This window comes from Ambystoma mexicanum, chromosome 5q (genome assembly GCF_040938575.1).
Source record: "Ambystoma mexicanum isolate Mex_15411 chromosome 5q, UKY_AmexF1_1, whole genome shotgun sequence".
NCBI lineage: Eukaryota > Metazoa > Chordata > Amphibia > Caudata > Ambystomatidae > Ambystoma > Ambystoma mexicanum.
This window is the reverse complement of record NC_090933.1, coordinates 596,431,643-596,453,446: the sequence shown is the minus strand read 5'-3', so window position 1 is coordinate 596,453,446 and position 21,804 is coordinate 596,431,643. Positions and strand designations below refer to the sequence as shown.

At 45.0% G+C, this 21,804-nt stretch overlaps 1 protein-coding gene and 2 non-coding genes across 3 annotated transcripts; all 3 read left to right on the top strand.

Moving 5' to 3' along the window:
* Nucleotides 1–1,403: 1,403 nt before the first annotated feature.
* On the top strand, nt 1,404–9,589 carry RPS20 (ribosomal protein S20). Its single transcript, XM_069621068.1, has 4 exons — nt 1,404–1,541; nt 2,426–2,525; nt 3,799–3,872; nt 9,376–9,589. The coding sequence occupies exons 1-4, from the start codon at nt 1,539–1,541 to the stop codon at nt 9,556–9,558; spliced, it is 360 nt and encodes a 119-aa protein (XP_069477169.1). The 5' UTR covers nt 1,404–1,538; the 3' UTR covers nt 9,559–9,589.
* On the top strand, nt 3,449–3,514 carry LOC138499048 (small nucleolar RNA U54). The gene has a single exon (XR_011279096.1). It is a non-coding gene; the product is annotated as a small nucleolar RNA U54 (small nucleolar RNA).
* Nucleotides 4,639–4,703, top strand: LOC138499049 (small nucleolar RNA U54). The gene has a single exon (XR_011279097.1). It is a non-coding gene; the product is annotated as a small nucleolar RNA U54 (small nucleolar RNA).
* Nucleotides 9,590–21,804: the final 12,215 nt, after the last annotated feature.

Below are 21,804 nucleotides of genomic sequence, written 5' to 3'. Positions count from 1 at the left end.
AAACGGCGCCAAAGCTGAATGGGCCGGGAAGCCCGCGAAAAATAAACAAAGGGAAGGGGGCGGGGCTTGCTGGATATAAGCAGGCGGGACCAGGGACCAGGCATCTCGCTCCGGCACTGGGACCCGGTCGCCGCCACCGGACAAGGAATTTCGTTTCCACCCACCCACCCGCGAAATACAAGGAGGAGGACACCCGGGTTGTGCTGTCGCAGGGCACCCAGGTCAGAAATGACAAGTTGGCGGTGTTTGGGCAACCAAGCACAAATGATAGACTCCGGACGAGCCAGAAGGAAACAGAATGGGTCTTCGCTCTTCTGGACCAGCGCCTCTTGGGCCTAAACGGCGGGGGCGCCTGGTAGGAACAAACAAGGCTCAGCTTCCCCCCGGAAACAAACGGCGCTCTCCCCACCCACGGACCCCTGCACGGGCAGGATAGGAACAGGTACAATGGGTCGGGGGAGTTGGGGGCCTACAAGACCAAGTATAGGGGGAAGCAAAGGAAATCCGGCAAGCAAACGCCACACGCGCAGAATGAGGTCACTATTGTGTACAAATACTTCTGTTGTCATGGAAATAAAACTGCGGCCAATTTTGCCAATTGAAATCTTGTGTCATGGCAATTCATGGGGGTGAAAACATTGTGTGCATGCGCAAAGATATTTGGGAGCAAAGGCAAATGGACGGCTGCAGGGGTTATGTATTTGGAGGGTGAAAGCCCCATTGATTGCAATGGGCGTGTTGGGAGCTTGCGGGTGTGAGGCTGTTGGGGGCGGAGGGGCGGGGCACTAGGGTGGGAATGGGCATTAAGTCTTGTTATACCCTAAAAACGAAATAAAATATATATTTTTAAAGTGGGCTTTATTTAAACATTAACAAGAGGCTGTAAATATTTAACGCACATGTACACAGCCTGATCTTAAGAAATTCTGGGGATTTTGCGCTTCTAGTCGACCACGGCGTCCATGCCCGCCTCACTTTATGGTGCAGGAAATATAATGTTTGTGCACTGCTTCTGTTTTAGAAATGTGTGATTACTCTTTAAAAAGTAGCACTCGGCGCTTGTTGTCAAGAAAATAAGTTTGTCAAAGAAAGAGGACTACGTAAAACGATAGAAGTTTTACCGCCATCTTTCTGCGGTATTGATTCCCGGTTCAACTACAGCCCGGACAAACACGCGTTTATTTGACCTTATATGACAGGTACAATAAACTGCTCGACCTAATGTGCACAATATGGAATACAGGTGTGTAATTGATTTTCAATTAGCGTTGTTGCTTCCAAAGCTATCATTCACATCTTTGCGACTGCACCAAAACAGGAACGAGCAAACGGGGATGGATTGGCAATGCCTTGTGGCCTTTCTATTCCGGGTTGAGGGGCGGATACGTGGGACGCCCGCGCAAGCGCCATATAAATACTGCGGCTCCGCCTTTTTTTCTCTTTTCGATCCACGCAGTGAGCGTTAACGTCAGCTCCTGGCTCACCGCTGTTCGTGTCTTTGTAGGGACGAATAAGTCGGCCGGGAAACAAATCTAGCCATGGTGAGAGATTTGATATATTGATTTGATTGGGGAGCATGTGGCCGTGTATTGCTCCGCCGTTCGAGTCTTCCCACACACACATCATGACCGTTCTGAATTTGCTGTGGCGCGGTCGATTAATGCGCCCGCCAACAAGCAGTTGCAACGTGTTCTAATTCAGTAGTACCGCTCTGTGCGGTCTCCATACTATAGTGCAGTGCAGTGGTTGGGACGCAACCTTGTATTTTATTTCTTTGGCGTGCAGCCTCTCTCGATCGGGTGGTCTGCGTCCTCGGGGTAACTAGCAGCATCGGTATCCGGGAAAGGCGCCTCAAATTTTTGTTTCGGCTTTTTCTTCCCGCAGCAGTATCCGTAGATGCATATAACCGGTACCATTTTAAGAGTTTTTTTAACTACGATTTAATAATCTGGGCCTAGCACACTGCGTCAGCTTCCCTTGGCAAACCAAGGACCCTTCTCCAAAATCTATCATCCACACTAGTTAACTGTAACCCACTATATAACTCCGTGTGCCTTACAACACTAGCCTTTCAACTTTCCCAAATCAGAGTTTACGTCGGGGTTTGTATAGTATTTGCTGAAGTAGTTAACAGCTTTTTCTTTTCTTCCCTGCTACAAGTGGCAACTACATGTCTCCTGGCAGTAGTTTCGAGCCCTGCGATTCTGTATTTAAATCACCAGTGTCAGCTTTTTTCTTTTATGCTGCAGTGATGGTTCCCTTAAGTAAACGTGATGGTGAAACGCCTAATTTGTAGAATGTATGTTTGTACAGCGTTATTCATCGCTCTGCGCTATTATCGTTTGAACGTTAGTCACGTTTTTGTTAGCCGTTGTAGGTGGCCTAGCAATATAGAATGTTTCATTTTGTTAGTTTTTTTTCCCAGGCATTTAAAGACGCCGGCAAAGCACCTGTCGAACAGGAAGTAGCAATCCATCGTATCAGAATCACGCTGACCAGTCGCAATGTAAAGTCACTCGAGAAAGGTAAATTGTTCGCCGGAAAACTTCTGTGATATATTTGTTCTGACTGGGCATGCTGGATGGCTGGTCATCGTGCGACTTATTTGACCCTCTCGGCTGGTTCGTTATTGCCTTCCACTTAACTAGTGGAGGACCCACGAAGCCCTTAGATGACCTGATTTTTATCAGCTAGGCTGGACACAAATAGGGAACCAAACATACTGACGTGTATGTCGAGGGCAAACTCGCTGCCACCAGTGTGATGAATACTCATCCCTTGTAAAAGTACAATGGTGAGAGGCTAAAACCTTTGTGGTAACGTGGGCCGAGGTAGCAACCAAACATTGATTTTTAAATGGTGGGGGGCATCTTAAACATGGGGGAGGTTGGCACACAACTGTAGGGATCCTCCACGCAGTGAGGTCCTGGGTACTTTTGTGGTTGGTAGAGGCTGTCCTGTACCAGAAGCCGATGACTCCCAATGGTCCCTTCAGATGGGGGGGGGGGGGTGGAATCAAGCTCTCAGCCTTGTAACACATGTCATCCACTCACAACTGGTGGTCTCTGGACAGGACTACTCTGGCTAGCAGCGTCCAACAAAATCTGGTCTTTGCAAATGAAGCTCTTGCAGGACAAACCTGATATATATTCATTCACCACTTTTGCCCAGAACTTTGTATTGTGTTTTGTTATATTATCCTTAGCGTAAAAGCATGCATGAAACCTACTGTTGCAGTGCTTTTTTTATGCGAAGGTCCCCTTGAGTGGTTGATGGAAGTCGCAATGTAAGACTAGGGTGCGAGTAAGCAGTTAGGACATTAGGTATGCCAACATAGCAGTTGGGTGTGCCAGTCTTCTTTCATAAACCAGTGATCCGTACATGGTGCTTGTAAAAATCCTATTGACCTGGCTCTTCATGGGGAGTCTAGGAAATCACAGCTCCACCTTGGCAATGAGGATACAATGCATAAATGAATTACTATGATATTTCTATACGCTATTCTGAGCCAACTGAGGAGCTGTTCACCAATGCAACATTGGAGCAGAAATGCCCCTGCAGATAAAATAGATTTTTTGAAGTAGTTAATAAGTGCTCGCTAAGTTTAATTGTAGCACTGTTATTCAGTGGTGCTGTTTTTTACTCAACCTTGTAGGGTTGCTCTGAAGTACTTGGGTGTTAACCCACCACATTCAGAATTCACTACTGTGGTATGAAGTCTCCATTTTCAAACTGTTTTCATTTACACTTCAGTCAATATGTTGCCTCCTAAACTTGTTTTGTTTTAATTCTTTAAAGTGTGTGCTGACTTGATTAGAGGTGCCAAGGAGAAGAACCTGAAAGTTAAGGGACCAGTTCGTATGCCCACTAAGGTAAGCATGTTTGAAGTGGCAGGCAGAACAGGAGCATGAATACAGTTGGTATTTAGTTTTATTTGACAATCCCTGTGATGTTTGTCAGGCTTGAGTCTTTAACCTTTAGTTAATGTTTGTTTTCGTAAATCCAAGCTTAAATTGCTAAAATGAAATGGCTGATCCCCTCACTAATGTTTGCATGGGCTTTACCATATATGTTGCAGTCATTTTCCTGGTCGATTGGCACTTCGTTCTAAGATGGTGGGTGGTGTTTGGCTAGTGTGGGTAGCTTTGCTGTTTGGTATATGCATGCAGTTTTGGAGGGCCAACGGTGGTTCTGTGAGTCGATGTTTAGGATGGATTAAGTTGCCATGTGATTTATACTATACTGTTGTAGTCTCCTGGTTATGTGGTGCGTGAGAAGTTTGGAACTGGGGGTGTTGCTAAATTGGTATGTTTATTGGTGGATAATTTAAGACTTGGGGCCGGCACAGTCAGTTCGTTTGGTGGCCTTCAGCGTGGCAGTGTTTTTGGTAGGGAGGGTCCATCTCGGGTTGGGTAAAAGTGAATTCCTCAAGAACAGTTTTGTCATTTTTAATGCCAACTGTAGTCAAAACTAACGTTGTCATTTGGTGTTTATCATGAAAATCAAATGCATTGTACATTGCTCCAAAGGGACTGGACACCAATGGTTTTCTAGGGCAGTTATGCAGGATTTAAAAATGGATATCCAGTGATGTGATCTAGATATATGATGCACTCTGAACAGTTGCTATGTTGCAGTTGGCTATGAGGATAATGTGGAAATGAATCCATGGTGATTGATCTATACGCTATTCTGAGCCAGCTTGAATTTTTCTTTACTGGTTTGATGCCTAGAATGTCAGACACATGAATCCATTCGTATATGGAGGTGCCCTGTGATCAAAGCAACTAAAATATTAATAAATATATAATCGCTGGAAAAAAGATTTAAAGGACATCTATTTAAATCAGGAAAAAAGCATATTGAACTTTTTTTGTACCCCACATCATAACCTAAACTACCAGCCAACATTAACCAACTAGTGCACTTGCAAATGTTTTACCTATACAGGATTTGTCTAGGGCAAGTTAATTTTAACATGGTATCCAAGTGCTGAAAGTGAATATTTTCTCTGAAGAAAAGGGGAAAGAAACAAATGGAAACATGTGCAATTAGTGTCAAAGACAGTAATAAACTACATTAATCTCTCCTGTAGAACTTGCTTGAACCTTTGTCTACTAAAGACATGCATAAATACATTCCTAGGTGATCAGATGTAGTTAAATCATCCCCTACAATCATGGGAAAACCTAAAATTGCACGATTCTCCAATAAATCTATATTTAAAGAAATCGAACAAAGAGCAACATACAATATTCCAATGTTTGATTTAGACTGCTTTAGAATTCACAAAGAACACATCCTTACTAACAAGTGTTTTGGTGCAAAACGGGATGCACTGATGGGTTAATAACTTCTGAAAATGAAGGATGGCTAATTGGAGAAAATCTCATTTGGTCTTTTTAGTCTGGTTTATATGCTAAATTGGTATTGTACTGGAAAAACTGAGGCAATGCACAATTTTTTATATATGCGTTCTAACTGCTAACCTCATTATTCTGATTAGTCCTGAATTTATTTCAAATGGTCTGTTAGTCTGGGAAAAATATTGGAGCTCCATTTTGGTGATGGTTAAATCTATGAACTTGTTGGAGAATTGGGTTCTAAAACTGCTTTTTTCTCTATAGGATATGATCCCAATTTTGTGATGTCCTGCATTGGGTAATTGTCCACGTTTCAATATGGTCCGTTGATAAAAAATTTTTTACTGTGAAATGTTAGGCACCCCAACTATTGATTGTGTATGCAGTTTGATTAGCTTACCTTCTGATGACTCACTGGCTTTCATTTAAATGTGACTCCATCTGCTGCATACATGACGACATACATAATTTGCTGTAGTCCTTATTGGCATGGTTTATGTACGACTCTGTAAAACCATGATGATTTGAAAGGCATTGTCATAAATATAACAATTTCTTTTGACTGAGCCTGTTAGCAATGTAAATTGGTAGTAAAAGTAATCCCGAGGGGATATTATAGTTCCTTTTTCTAAAATCATTCTCACACTTACTTGTCGACAGTATTTCATCCATAACAAATTGTTATTTTGCTGAGCCTCCAAGTGTTTGGTTCATCATCCTTGCCAGACTATGGTACACATGAACGGCATTCAATGGTTGATTCTAGTTGGGCGGAAAGATTATCCCGTGGGAATATCCCTGAGAATATAAGAAATTGACTTATTTTATTTATGCTACCTCAAAGTATGTAAATAACCAATCTGTATTTGTGGGTGTACACGAGAATTTCCAGTTTGACTCAATGGCCTGGCATGATTGAGAGCTAAAGCTTGATCAGTGATTGTCAATGAAATTGGGATTCTGGGATGGGTAAGTGGAAGTAAGATTACTGATACTGTCCATTAAGCAAAACTGGAACATACGTTAAAAGTAATTAACTATTTGTACGTCTCTTGTACAGTTCTACATAGTAATCCATAAACAGTGATCCTCTGGAATTTGGCTCTAGAATAATTTCGTGTGCATTGGTGAGAATTATATTTCATCCTAACATAGATTCGAAGCCAATTTCGTTTGTATACATTTCGTGGGCCAAAATACCATTGCTTGAACTGCAAGTACATATCATTTTGGCTTCTTGCTGTTAAATCAACCATTTATAGCTATTGGCCCAAAGGGTCTTGCATGCAACGTACAGTTAATGTAGACTATCCTTTGGCCAGGATCTACTGAACAAACATTTGGAGTCTTAGCAATGTGATGTCACTTTAACATATGACTAACTGTTATGGATGGATTACTGTTGACAAGTATTGTATGTGTTAAACATTTATTGGGAATCTGAATTATCAGTAAATGGAAATTGATAGTTATTATGACCATGTCTTTCTAACATGACACAATCATGCTTTTTAACATCTGGCATCGTACATAAAGTATTGTAACGGTGACTGCAAATTATGTAGGGAGTTAAAGTACCCAGTAGATTGCATCCCATTTAAATCGACCCCATAATCCTGTTTCTTTGCATGCAGAATACCTTGGACATTGTCCATCATAAGGAAAGCTAATCAAAAGGATCAATAGTTGGCAAGTCTTGGCTCCCCTAACTTTCCATGGAGTATGGAATTATCAACAGTGGACAATTGTGCAACGCTTCAGATACTTCAAGTATGAGACCAATTTAACATATAAACCGGAGTTAAATGACCAAATTAAATGTCTCTACCAAATCTTTATTTTCAGGAATCTTATTTTTTGGGACTAAAACTGGTACAGATAAATTCACATAGAGAAAGTCTAAATCAAACCGGCAAGCCCAGTATTGTGCTTTTTATGGGTTTTACAATGAGACTTAAAAGTAAAATTGATTTGTAGGTGATGTTTTAATAATGTCAAAACAAATACATACTTGGACTGATCTCAGTCCAAGACACTTTCACAAAGTCTATTTATGCTTAATGTTATGATTAATTTGGTCATACAGGACGATTATATGTTCATGTATGTTTAATTGGATGTTTTTCTTTAACAGACCATCTTCACTTTGAGCACTTGGCTACTATGAATTATTTTTGACTTGCCATAGACAAAGCCCTGTTTAGGTGACATTTTTGCACATGCAACAGTTGATAATGCTGGCTGGTAGTTTGACTTGGTGTACAAATGAAGCAAAGCACTTTAATGTCTGTATTGTGCTGTTGAGTGTTGGCAGCAAACCCTCAATTCAGGTGCAGCGTGATCCATTCGAAATGTCAATGTGATAACAAATATGTTCACACTGAAGAATAGGGTTGGCACGAGTGTTCCCATAACACATTCCTGACAGATCATATGCCTAAAATATAAGTTGCTTAATTTTTTCATGGGAATTTTGATGGTTTTCTCAAATGGAATCCCCTTTCTGGATCTAATTTCCCCCTCTATACTTTCCCTGGGAGGCCATGCTCTAATCACTGATTTAGTATGGTCTCAAGTAAATTATTTAAGATGTCTCCCTTTATCCACTGTTCTCCCGAGTTTTTCCTTTGTCACTCTATGATGTCCTCTAATCGGTCTCCCACTAACGTCTACTCTTTTGCTCTGCCAACTCCTGCATTCCTTTCGAGACCTTTCCACAACAAAATGGGGAACTTGGGACCTTGTTACCAACTGCTCTCTTCATCCTTGCTATCCACTCACGCCCCGTTAGAAAACCTTTTTCGAAAGAAACCCAGTGCGATACTGACTCAACTGCTTCCTACCATCTAAAATGCTAATGGCTCCCAACTAGTAACACTCCATAATTGATGTCACCCTGCACCAATTAACACTGCCCACACCGTCCTAGTGTCTCAAGATCCTTCTGCTGCCTGGACACTAGGCATCTGCTGCCTAGGCATCAATCATCAAGCTTTACAACCTAGATTTCAATGAACCTCTTCCAACTGCTCCTTCTCATGGAACTACAACAATTGGCTTTGCTATGTGTTCCTCGGATCGACCCACTCCTCTTCATGCTTTAACACTGCCCTGAAACCTAATTTCCGCCTTGATTTTAGCAATCCTAGTCTGCTGATGCCCAGGTCTCCACTTTGCTTTCGCCGAGCTAGTTCCATTTTCTGTATCTTCTGCTGGCCTGCAACCATGGTGTTTGATAGTAACTTGAATGTTCACAGCCACTGACTGCTGCCAGACCCACCAGTTAACAGTAGTATTTGCCACCTATCAGCCACCACCAGGTAAAACCACTTGCACCTGCTCGACAAAATGGAGAACTGAGCCAGACTGTCACTTGTACTCTCATGCAATCTTCTCCCCACCCAGTTTCACACACTTGTACCCATTGTCGCCATTGCACTTCATGTGCGCCATCCATCTTCAAATTCCTTCATTTAATAAATGTATCCATGCTCTTGCACCCAATCCCACAACTAACTTGGATGTTAGCATGCTTCTTCGCCTCCCCTACAGCGTCAGTTCTGTCACGCCTCTCACTCCATTTGACCTACTTGCCCCGTCTCGACTGGTATATAATTTTCACTGGAAATCTACAGCATCTCTTGAAGCCCAATCTGCTAACGTGGCAGACGTCTCTAGCTGTCCCTCCCTATCCAAACTAACTCCCAACTGCCCTCACTCTGCATTGTGCATTAGAGCGAATCTTAAATGCTGACCTCTGTCCCTTAACATTGCCATCTGTGTCTACCTCATTCATCCCTATGCTATCCCTTTTAAAGGGACCATATAGTATTGCTCCTGCTGTTGTCTGCTTTGTACATTTCTGATCGAAGTCACATTAAGCATTCTTCCACTGATACATTCTTCCAGTTTGTAATTTACTGATTGTGCAGGTGTACAGTATCCTTAGTGACGAGACCAAATCAGCAGTTTTTTTCTTGCATTTTTGGATAATCTACTACTTTTCTTACAGACTCTGCGAATCACTACCAGAAAAACACCCTGCGGTGAAGGTTCCAAGACATGGGATCGTTTCCAAATGCGAATTCACAAGCGCCTGATTGACCTTCATAGTCCTTCTGAAATTGTGAAGCAGATCACATCCATCAGTATTGAGCCTGGTGTAGAAGTGGAAGTTACAATTGCTGATGCATAAATCCAAATTTCAATAAAATCTATTCACAGTGGCAATGCTTCCATATTTATTAACCATGAAAACTGCTACAAATCTCTTACGGTACAGTACTTCCAATGTGAAGCTGCTGCAGGAAATTTCCTGTTAGCTTGGTACTAAACATTCAGGTCTGAATTAATCGGTGTACTTGGTGGCTTCTCAGCATACATTGCACTTAATTGGTATGCCTTATGTGGACCAGTCAATTGACTGGCATTTGTATATCATTTGGGTGGGTGTTTGGCTTGCATTTTTAGTGTAAAGAGAAGTGACACATGCGCATACATGCTCCTGACTGCCAATAGAAGTTGCCCTAAAGCCATGCCAATGGTGCAACAAACCTCTTCCTGATTAATGCCCAGTTTAACAAGCTCCTTTTCAAAGGACAATGTTTCTTCCTATCACTGCATGATGGCGATCATTCAATGTATTTGCTCATCCCTGTTTATAATGCCGAGCACCACTGTCCTCGTCTGAATGTAGTTTTTTAACAGACCCTTAAACCTAATAAGCCTATACAGTTATTGTAACTATTTTGGTTGCTAGTTGCCCATTCAACTCCTGTTTGCCGGTGGCCAGACTGTATGCTCCCACCACCCATACACATCAGTGTAGCCTAGTATCTATCCTTGGCTTTGACTCTGTATCTGAACCTCCTGCCATGGAACCATCACTGGCTCTAAAATCCATCCTGGCATTCTTGGAATGATATACAAACAAGCCATTCCCTCACAGCAGACTCCATGGATTGGAACACACTGTCTCGTTTTACTGCTTGATGGAGCTAGTTCTGATCTCAGAAGTGTGCTTTGGCTGGGGCAAGCAGTGGGTTCGAAATAACATCCACAACGTGACCAAACTGTAACCAAGGACTGGGGACCTGAACACCAAGCACCCCTGAAAACTACATTGCAGTCTTAATCTGCACGAAACTGCGTCAAAAACTGGAACGAACCAATTGCTATAATGACCCTGCAAAATCAGATTCTCTGTAATCTAGTTGCCTGATCATAGTCCAAAAATTGCACATAGCTTCACCAGCTCCTTTAAAGAGGAATAGATCTGATTTTCATCCCTCCGCTAATAGCAACTTTAATGTAGTTGTGCAAAAATCTCCAACTTTATAGCATGCGAAACGCGAAGAGGAAACTAATCCTGGCTATAGCATAGATTACCTCGGTCACAACTGCACCCTCAAAGATTCTGCCATATGGCATTTAATCTACCCCTCATGTTGCCCTTTGTAGAGTTCTGCTTTCAGATAACTTTGAAATTGGCTAGCACTTTGGTATACCAAATACTTAAAAATATTATTTAATGAATTTCAACTTCAATGTCCGTACATAATAGTGATGAGGCACATTCTTTGTTAAAACTCAAGCAGATCACGGCAAAACACCACAAGAAGTTTAAGAGGCGCATACACCAAGCAAGAAGTAACAAGGTTTATTGCAGTTCCACACACAGCTGGGAGAGCACAACTCAATGAACGCAGTGGAACAGAACTGATTGAGGGAGCTGTCTGTCCCACCTACCGCAGCCAACTCCTTTAGTCATTATTGGCACGAGTTGACAACACTGGTTCCTACAAAGCTTATTGGGACAGTCTGCTTCCTATAGCTAGGCATACATTAATCAAACCTGATATGAGCAAGCCCTCTTGACACCTATGCCCGAGACCATCCTCACATCCCAATCCGTCCCACAATGACTACCCTTTCATGACCTAGTTGTACTGACCAGCGGAACTTTAACCACAATGCAACCTGGGTTTGGCAATGAGGAAACAATTCACACAGCACATGAGGTGCCCTGCTGACTGGCATGGGCACAAGACACTTGCACCCCAGGACATCACAATTCTCCACCTGATTGGTCCCCTCCCCGCTCTCCATCTTCACAGGCTCATTGCTGAGGGGCAATTTGAAACTAACCTTGCTTTGTTGCTCCTTCAATTTAAAGATCTTCCTTTCCCAGACTGGCTCACTGACCTAAATTATTGGCTGGACTCCTCTCCTGGGAACGGCTGGTCTGCAACATTTCTCCAGCACACGGCGAGGGCGGAGTACTTTAAATACATGATTGCCTCAAAATACAGGGTTTGTCAGTGAGATCTCAAGTGGATTACTTACCTGTGGCCTATGGATGATTATGGCGGTTGCAAGCTTCACATTCCACTGCCTTCCCTGTTAGCCCTGTCCCATGGTCTCTATTCCCCCTGGGTGCCCCCACCCCAACTACATTCTATAACTCAAGCTGCATCTGCGCATGCAGTACATAAGACACATGGTGCAGCTGTAAATGATGTCCCATCCCCTTACTAGTTACTGTAACTGATTGGTGTGCCTCCCTTGACTGCTGCATTTCTTCCATAACTGCATTTCCCATTCGATCTATCAAGTGATGGTTTGGCCCATCTTCTTACCTGCTTGGGACCCACAACCTTGTTGCTCTGGTCCTGTCTCACTCTTCCTTGTTAATCCAATACCATGCACCTTGTTGACTTGCGGAAGAGGCCACCCAGAACACATTGTAGTCCTGAAGTCTTGGGGTGACCCTGTAATCCCCACTTTTACATATCCCTCGGATGCTTCTGAATGTGGTATGTTTTCTTTATTCCCCCTTGTTTTGTCCTTCTCCCCACCCACCTTCATGGACATGTATCCCTTCCTCTTTCTAAGGCGATGAGCGCCAGGGGGACTGTTCGGCAGAATCATATGCAGTAGGAACACTACACACAATTAGGTTTAAGTGTAAGTACCATTTCACCTTTGATACAAGCCTGTACTAGACAGTAATGTAGCAGTGGCTGAGCAGCCAGACTTGTCTCAAGAGTAAAGTGAGCAGTACAATAGGTTACACAAAGGACTAGCAATCAGTGATTCAAACAAATGCATACTCAAGGTTTCTTGGTAAGACATTTATTTAGTCAGTTGGAAAACATTCCACTAGTAAGAGCAGCTCAATATCACAATCTAATACACTAAACAACCAATCAGTTTCTTAAGTTAAGCTCCCCTGAAGTGGGAGCAAAATGGCACTTCAGTTACTTTAAAAAGGGTAAAAAAAAGTTAAAAGAAAGATGTCACAAATACTTTGCAGAGGAAGGGCAAACAGTTTCAGTTCACTACAACCAGCAATTCAATAGGCCTGGGCCAAAGTCAATGGTTGAGTCTTGTATAGGATAGCATAGTTCTGGTAGTAAAGTCTTTGCCACGGTTCTTAGAAGAATTTGGGCAGGCGGAGAGGGCGCTAGAGGGCCACCCAAGATGGCCGCTTCTTAGCAAGCTCCCGCACGGCTGCAATAAATCCTGAGGAATCCTGCCGTAATTTGGTACTTTATCGCCCTGGCGCTCGACCTCCCAGCTGAGATACCACTGGCCCACTGCTACACAATCCCGAATCAAAACGGGGAAGGGAAGACCCCAATGCAGGTGTCCAGCTCCAAAGCCAATCCGAGGGGGGGGGGGGCCCCAACAAGCTGCATGGTGCCGTGCAGCGGACCTGAGTCGAGCCGGGGACCTGATTGGCAGACCATCCCGCTTCCCGAATATCTCCTGGAGGGTGAGGATAGAGTCCCGAAGGCCATGGCGCGAGGCCCTGGCCCCCCTCCCCATCCTCCCACAAACTGCACCAAGGCTGTAGACCTGGGCCTGTGAGCAGCGGCCCCGGATTGAAGTTGGATAGAGCGGAATCTTCCACTACTGAAGCGGAGGGTGGTGGGAGTCGAGCAGCGGCGGTGCACTCCTCCCCAGAGCCTCCCCTCCCTCCGCGCTCTCCCTGCCTGTGGAGCTGGGCGGGCCGCGACGCGCTCCTCGCCACGTGTGAGGAGAGGGCCTGGGAGCTGTGATTGCCGGCCCCCCTCTGGACCAACACCATCACGCGCCTGCTACGAGATGACCGAGGGATCCTGGCAACACCCCTCCTGCAGAGGGGCCCACAGGTACACTGCGAGCTCATTTGCCACGGGCATGGCGCCCTGCGCTCCTGCACAGCTCCTGCAGCATCCAGTCTCCCCAACCACCCAGATCCAATGGGATAAACAGATCCCTAAACTTCAAAACCGGTACAGTCCCCAAGACCCCCAGACTCCAAGAGGACCCTGAATCCTCGATGGCCAGTTCACACCTAATGGACGAGGAAACTTCCGACATCAAGGCGCTCCTCGATCTGAAAGCCGGCATTGGAAACCTAAACAGTAAAATGGATGGCCTCGCCTCCAAAGTAGATCTCCTGCAACACCGCATGGACACCCACACTGAACGTCTGAATTAAGTGGAGCAGTGAGTATCCAATCTAGATGATGGGGCTATGACCCTGCCGGCAAAAGTGACCCAACTAGAAACACAGATGAAGGCAACCATCGCTAGATACCTCGACCTGGTAGGGCGGTCGAGAAGAAGCAACATCAGAATTGTCGGGGTACGAGAGCAGACGACTCAATCCAAAATGGAAGACTTATCGAGTCACTCTGCACCACCCTGTTTGGCAAAGAAGCATTCTCCCACATGTTGATAGTAGGAGCCCACAGTCCCATCTGCCAGACCTGCTCCAGGTGCGCCCTCGAGGCCGATAATAGCCAAACTGCTGAACTATAGGGATCGTGACACCATCCTCCGCCTGGCCATAGAAAAAGGGGAAATGCAACACGATGGAGAGAAGATGCACTTTTTTCCCCGATTTCTCCCCTGAAGTCCAGACACAGAAGATCCTTCATGTCGGTTAGACAAAGGCTCAGACAATCAAATTCCCTACTGCATGATCTTCCCTGCCCGGCTGAGGGTGCAGCATGGAGGTAGAGCGCACTTCTTCCCAACACCTGAGGAGGCAAACAACTTCCTGGACCGAGCTGGCTGCCCCGGACAAAATCCCAATCAGCCACGCGCACAGAGGGAAAGATTCCACAGAAACCCACCATAAACCATTCAAGAGCAAAAGTACAAATCCTATAAATACAGAACAGCTTTTTGCACCGGAATAACCACAGAAGCAATGTACTCCAAGGCTGTACAGCCTGGGAAGCCCCTTGCACCCCTTGCACAGCAATCGAAGTTTACTAGTTACATGTTTAGGGAAAGGGGGAAAATGACGAGCAAGTTGGGGGTTGCTTGCGAGAAACAGTTGGGGTTTCTTTATAAGTTGGGGGTTAACAAGTTCTCCCAAATCCATGGCCATCTACATGCGCAGCCCGCAAGAAGACCACACCACGCCCACTGCCGCAATGCCAAGTCCTACGCCTCTCAGCAATCAACTGGAGAAACTAGTGTACAGACAGATGTAAAAAGACAGTGCCTTCACCGTAGCTACATGGAAAATTAAAGGAGGGAACCAACGGGCTAAAGTGAGGAAAATAACACAATACCTTTGCAGTCATAAAATGGACATGGCTCTCCAAGAAACACACCTACGTCTGACTGAACACCCATGGGCCAAAGACTGGGGGTGCCACCGCTATTTCACATTGTCGTATGCCAGTGGAGTGGCCATCCTTATTAACAAAGCAACCAACTTTAGACTGATCTCAGAGAAAAAGGACACCGGAGGCAGATTGCTCCTGATACACGGTATAATCGATGGCGAAGAAGTCACTTTAGTGAACTCATATGGCCCAAACATTGATGGCTCCAGTAATTTCGAATGGGTGATGACCCACCTGAACGCAACAAGGCGGTCCACGATCATATGGGGCGGAGACCACAACACTCAACCCATCAATGGATAAAATCAGTCGCGTCCAAAGCGAGCCTGCAAATCATAGAAATCTGCAAGGCCTATGACCTTATCGATATCTGGAGAAATAAACACCCAAACACTCAACCTTCCATTCCTGGGTTCACAACACCAGTTCAAGAATAAGAATAGACTACCTTGTGTCTACTCACAGCCGCCTGCAGTGGGGAGACTGTCAAATCCTACCGAGATCCCTGTCAGATCACGCCATGGTGACCCTAGAATGTAACACATCACAAACGGTCAAAACCAAGCCTCACTGTGGAGGTTCAAACCCAGAGCATTGCAAGACTTTGCAGAAGAACTGCGAACAGAGTCCTTCCTGGACACCAACATAGGATCAGTGGCCTCCGCCGGGACACTGGGAAACACAAGTGCTTCACCAGAGGAATATGCATAACCAAAGAATGCAGGATCCTTAAACTGTTACGAAGAGAACTGAATGCCAGTGAAACCTGACTCGAGATACTCGAGAGCCTACTCCGAACCGATGACAACTCTCAGGCCCTGGCGGCGACCAAGAAGGAACTAGAGCTGTTCCGCGCCACTGCAGAAAGAGAAGTAAAATTCCTAAATAGTCACCACAAAATCCATCAGTACGGTGAAGGGCAACAACCCGGGGCCCTCCTAGCAAGGCTTCTAGCTGCCAACAGGAAACCTACATCGATTGAAGCAGTGACCGACCACACAGGCAGTACTGTCCACTCCACGACCGACATCAAAGCATTCCGCAACTCCTACCAAAGGCTCTGTTTCAAACTACTCCGCAAACCTGGCTGAACTGAAACAATATCTGGATACTGTTGAACTATACTGGACAGACTCAGAGCTGAGGGAACCACTGAACGCTCCAATCACCATCGAAGAAATTCAGGAAGTCATCAAAGAGCTACCAAATACAAAAGCACCAGGCCCGGATGGCCTGTCCGCAGAATTCTACAACTTCTACGCAGACCTCCTTGCCCCACTACTCGGGCTATATGACGAGGCCTTAACCAATGATCAACTGCTGCCAACACTCTACTTGGCCAACATAATCCCACATAAGCCCGGCATGGACCCAACAGAATGTGGCTCATACAGACCAATATCTTTGATAAACCTGAACGATCAAATCGTGAAGATCCTAACCAAGAGACTACTACCCCTTAGGCCCGCCATGGTACTGGCCGACCAGGCTGGCATCATTCCAGGAAGGTACACATCCTACGGGATAAGAAGGTTTGGCGCAATAGAAGCCCTAGACCCAGAGCGCCATGCGGTGGCCATGCTACTAGACGCCGAAAAGGCCTTCGACTGTCGAATGGCCCTTCCTCTTCACAGTTCTAGAAGGGATGGGATTGGGCAAATGCTTCATACAACTGGTCTCACTCCTTTACTAAAAACATCACACTGGGCGGAATCCAATCAGCCGACATCTATCTAAGAGGGACCAGACAGGGATGCCCGCTCTCTGCACTTCTGTTTGCCCTAGTGATGGAACCTTTGGCCTCCGATCTGCGCATGCACCTCCTCCATAGAGGCCTCACATTCAACCCACACAAAAGGATCATCTCGCTATATGTGGACGATGTGGCCCCGTTTCTCCAGAACTCTGAGAACCTGAACCCGGTAATGAGAGCAATAATCCAATTTGGCCATTTCTCAGGACTAAAAATCAACAATAGCAAATCAGTCATCCTCCCGCTCACTGCCGCCACCACTGAGTTCACTGACGACTTTGGCTTCCAGTGGCAACACTTGCACATGAGATACCTCGGTATCAATATGTCCAGATCAAAAGACGTCCTAAGAGACAACTACGACGCCACACTGGACGCTATTCAACTCAAAATAGACAGGTGGAAATCCCTACCACTCGGCCATCTGGGGCAGATCATCAATAGTGAAGATGATCATCCTACCGAAACTTCTATACCTCTTCTCCAACATCCCTCTACTTCTCCCACATAAGCTCCTACAAGGGATCAAAAGCCTGATCCTTGACCTCATCTTGGTGGGCAAGGTGGCGAGAGTGGCCTATTCCACACTAACTCTGGCAAAGTGACAGGGCGGACTAGCTCTCCCCGACATGGAGCTCTACTACTGGGCGGCCCAAGCCCACTTCCTTAGCCATTGGTATGCAACGCATTTCATAAGGCCTCATGTCCAGTTAGAGCGCGCTGGCAACGCCGCATCTCCTTTGCCTCATTATCTTTGGCCAATTCCCAGTCACCCAACCATCCATGAACACTGTCACCACCACGTACCCAATCTGGAAAAAGATAGCCAAGAAAAGCAATGTCACATCCAGATTCTCCCCCCCTCCCCCCTTCCGATTAAACACATCCCAGGAATCCGTATCACCACAGAAAAGGTCTTCCTACTCTGGACGGAAAAACTACTACTAAATACTATGGAGGATCTCTTCCCAGAAGGTATGTTCCTGTCCCTCCAACAAGCCCAGGAGAGAGGAAGCAATAACGCCCTCAACACCATCTATTTCAGACTGCGACACTCACTGCAGACAGCAATTCCGACTTTTCCACAACAACCGTCAGTCTGGCCACTACTCAACACAATCCAGGCTCCAGGAGAAGGGCATTTGGTGGCAAACATCTACAGAGCTCTCCTTAGCGATATCAAACCTGCCCTGTTCAGGCGCCAAAAGGAGATGGGGGGGGAAAAATCACTTGGAAGCATAATCCCAGAGGGAGAATGCTACTTTTTGAGTAAGATTTAGTATGTAGGCCCAGTCAACTCAATATTCAAGCTGATTCACTTTTAATTTCCTACATCAAACATACCACACACCTGCGAAACTCCATGCCCAAAGAGAGACTATATCGGCAGAGTGCGACAGAAGCGGAGAGCCGGGAGCGGACGTCCTACACCTGGCGTGTTCATGCCCACCGGTAGCCAACTTTTGGAAGGCAGTGCTGGAGAAAACATCGGCAATAATAGGAACGGTCCTCGATCTAGACCCGAAAATAACAATGCTAGGACTGACCAAATCGCTGCCTAGCACAGTCAAAGCTAACAAACTTACTCCTAGTCCTGGCACGAAAGAGGGTGGCATATAATTGGGGCAGAGGACCCCCACCAAGCTCGCAACTCTGGCTCAAAGACATCACGTACTGCCAAGATGTGGAAACTAAATTCATCAAGACGCTCCCACTCCATTCACGCCCCCCAGACATCTGGGGTCCATATTGCGTACCTGCTTTCAACAACGGACGTACTAGACTCGCAACACCGATCTCCTTCACAGAACTCGAGCACCAATCCACCGCTCAATGGCTAGGCCACGGGAATGGCACAATGATCGTAATTGCTCAAGTATAAGGACAAGGCTGCTGCGGCGGGAGAGAGAGGCACTTGCGAATAGGGATGTAACGGTATTACGGTATACCGTTAAAGATACCGTGAACCACTTAATTGAACAATAATAACCGTCACATTGTTTATACCAGTATACCGTTCATACCGTTAAAGGATAGTTCCGGGACTTTTTTTTTATTGTCCCTACGGTTCGGCCATGTGTTTTTAAGCATAACTCGGTAGATCGTAGAAAACTTTCCTATGGGCCTTACCCGACTTTTCGTCCATTAACGCACTCGAAATCAGCCGCCATTTTCTGATAATCCTATCATTTCCCCCCATCGCCCTGGCTCACCTGCTTTTGCGGCACTAAATCAAATCCCCCGCCCCTGAGCCTGACATCAGCAGACGCGTACCGCCCATTTCCCAACGCCAAAGCACGTTTCGTGTCAACAATCGCTGCGCCTCAGCTAATAAAGTGTCGCCATGGAAATGGCAGGACGCCTCTTTCCTCAATAAGTATAAACACACCGTTTCACAACACACAGCAGCAGATTTTCGATTCCATTACTCTGTGTGTTACTTTGAGTATTCTGTGACTCGTTTCTGTGCTCTGGTCGTTACACACAATGTTTCTTTTGTTTTTAGTCATTGATATGTCCTTCTGTCGTCGCCCTCCTATGTCTCTTCTTTTTTCAATATTGTGTTCATTACTAACGAAAGTCCTATGTTTCAGGGAGTCGATGGAGCATTAGTCCAAGAAGAAGCGGGAGCATGCAGTTACGGGTCGGCGCAACAGCTTGCAGAAGTGTGCACCGCAGTTACATCATCCCTTGATGTTGTTATGCATTTCGAGGTATGGATACTGACAGTTCGATCAAGCGAAATCATATGACGTGATTACATCCGCTATACTTCCTTCTTTATTAACGCAAGTACTATGTTTCAGGGAGATGACGGAGCTTCTTCTACAAGAACATCACCCCTAGTAGTTGATGCAGATCTCTGGGTGGTGACACTTCCAACGATCGAGCAAATCGAATCATATTTACATATCCATTATTTATTTTAGACAACTGATCATTTGTGCAGGTCTATTTAGATGAGCCGTTGACGCCTGCACAAAGTTTATGTTCTTTTTAACAAAATAGAAAACCATACTAATGCAATTACTGTGTTTCAGGGAGTTACTGAAGCATCATCTTCAATAATATCATCAATGGAAGTCTATGAGGAGCCCGAGGTATGGATCTTGACAGTTCCATCTAACTAGATAAACAATGCGTGAATAATTGTCGTTTGAGTGTTCTACACAAAGCGTTCATTCGTGTTTTGCTATTGAGATGTACGTGGGTATTAGTCCCCAAGTACATTTTGTGTTTTCGATATTATTATACATACTAATGAAAGTTCTATGTTTCAGGGAGTCGATGGAGCGTCAGTGCGTGATGGATGTGCTTATCATGAAAATATAGTCGTTGCAGCGCAAGAGGAAGTGGAGACATGCACACACGAGTCGGAGCAACAGCGTCCTGATGTTGAAGTTCGAGGCAAGAAAGTTTCAAAGAAAATTAAGCAAAAGAAGGTTAGTGTCCTGGTCACTATATTATGTTGTTTTTCACTGTTATTAGTTCAATACTGTAAGTTGTGTTTAAACTGAACATCCCTTTTCCAATCTGTCCTCTAGTTGCGAGTGGGTGTACGAACTAGATCTACACAGACAGTGAAGCGAACGAGAGATGTTGCTTGTCAAACCTTTTGGCAGGGACTTGAGACTGGAGATGCATTGTGCCAATGGGAAGAATATGAAGTGATTGACAACGGATCTATACCACCACCAGCCATTGATAGTGAATGTCCTCCTGGTAGTTCGGATGCAGTCGGAGATCAATTCACAGAATCCACACCCGCAAAAACTAAGACCGCGAGAAAGTTGAAGAAATTGTTTTATTCACCCATCGCCGGAGAAGGAACAGATGTTGCAATGGAAGAGAATGAAGTGGACGACAATGAAACACCATCAATATCACTCAACATAGCGGAAGACGATATCAGAGATTCTACCTTTCATGTGAGTGACATGTCCTCAACGTTACAGGCCGAACCAGCTGGGATGCAGAGTGACAGTATAAGGAAAGAGGCCAAATTCATTGTATTCGATAGTTGTTTGATTGATATCATTATTAGGATGAAATGTGGGCATCGGTTGGTGGGGAAGTATGTGGGGAGCCATTGATTAATGTGACTCGTGCAATTCGAGGCACTAACCTTAAAATACATGCCACCTGTACAAAATATCATCCTTTCTCATGGTCTGCACAACCCATGCTGGGGCAACTGCCAGCAGGCAATCTACTTTGTGCAGCGGCTGCACTTTTTAGTGGTTCAAGTTTTAAAAAGTTAGTCTTTCTTTCAGTTTGTGGGAATCCATTTCATTGCGAAAACTCAGTTCTACAAATACCAAACCGATTATCTATTTCCAGCCATTAGCGAAGCTTGGAGAATGGAAAAAATGTCTATTGATAGTACATTCGCGGGCAAACGGTTCAGGCTAGCCGGTGATGGACAGTGCGACAGCCCAGGATTTTCAGCCAAGTACTGCACCTACCACTTTCAGGACATGGAAAGTAAGAAAATTGTGAGTTCGGTGGTCGTGCAGGTGTCACAAAGTACATCCTCAGTGGCCATGGAGAAAGTTGGCTTTGTAGCATCATTGCAAGAACTACAATCGCGGGGAATGGTGATCGACCTTATAGCCACGGACAGACACGTTTCAATTGCCAAGACAATGAGAGAAGAGTACAAAAATATAAATCACCAATTTGACGTTTGGCATCTTGCAAAAACAATCAATAAAAAAAATGTCGGCTGCAGGTAAAAAAAAAAGATATGCAAGGTATTTCACAGTGGTCCAAGTCAATCAGCAACCATCTTTGGTGGAGCTCAAAAACATGTGGAGGGTCGTTGGAAATTCTACTGGAAAAATGGCGGTCAGTAATGCTACACTGTACCAACGTTCACCGTTGGAACACAAACCAACATTTCAACAATTGTGAACATGGCCATTTGTCCACAGAGGAGGCACGGAAGAAGAAGTGGTTGATTCCTTCATCACCCACTCACAAAGCCATTGAAAAGATTGTATTTGATAAAACTATAACAAGAGATTTGAGGGGACTCACGGAATTCTGCCACACA

What these genes read in the sequence shown, in the direction of transcription:
- RPS20 (XM_069621068.1), top strand. An exon ending in TGTAAAGTCACTCGAGAAAG is followed by an intron (nt 2,526 to 3,798) that starts GTAAATTGTTCG and finishes AATTCTTTAAAG; the next exon opens with TGTGTGCTGACTTGATTAGA. An exon ending in CAGTTCGTATGCCCACTAAG is followed by an intron (nt 3,873 to 9,375) that starts GTAAGCATGTTT and finishes CTTTTCTTACAG; the next exon opens with ACTCTGCGAATCACTACCAG.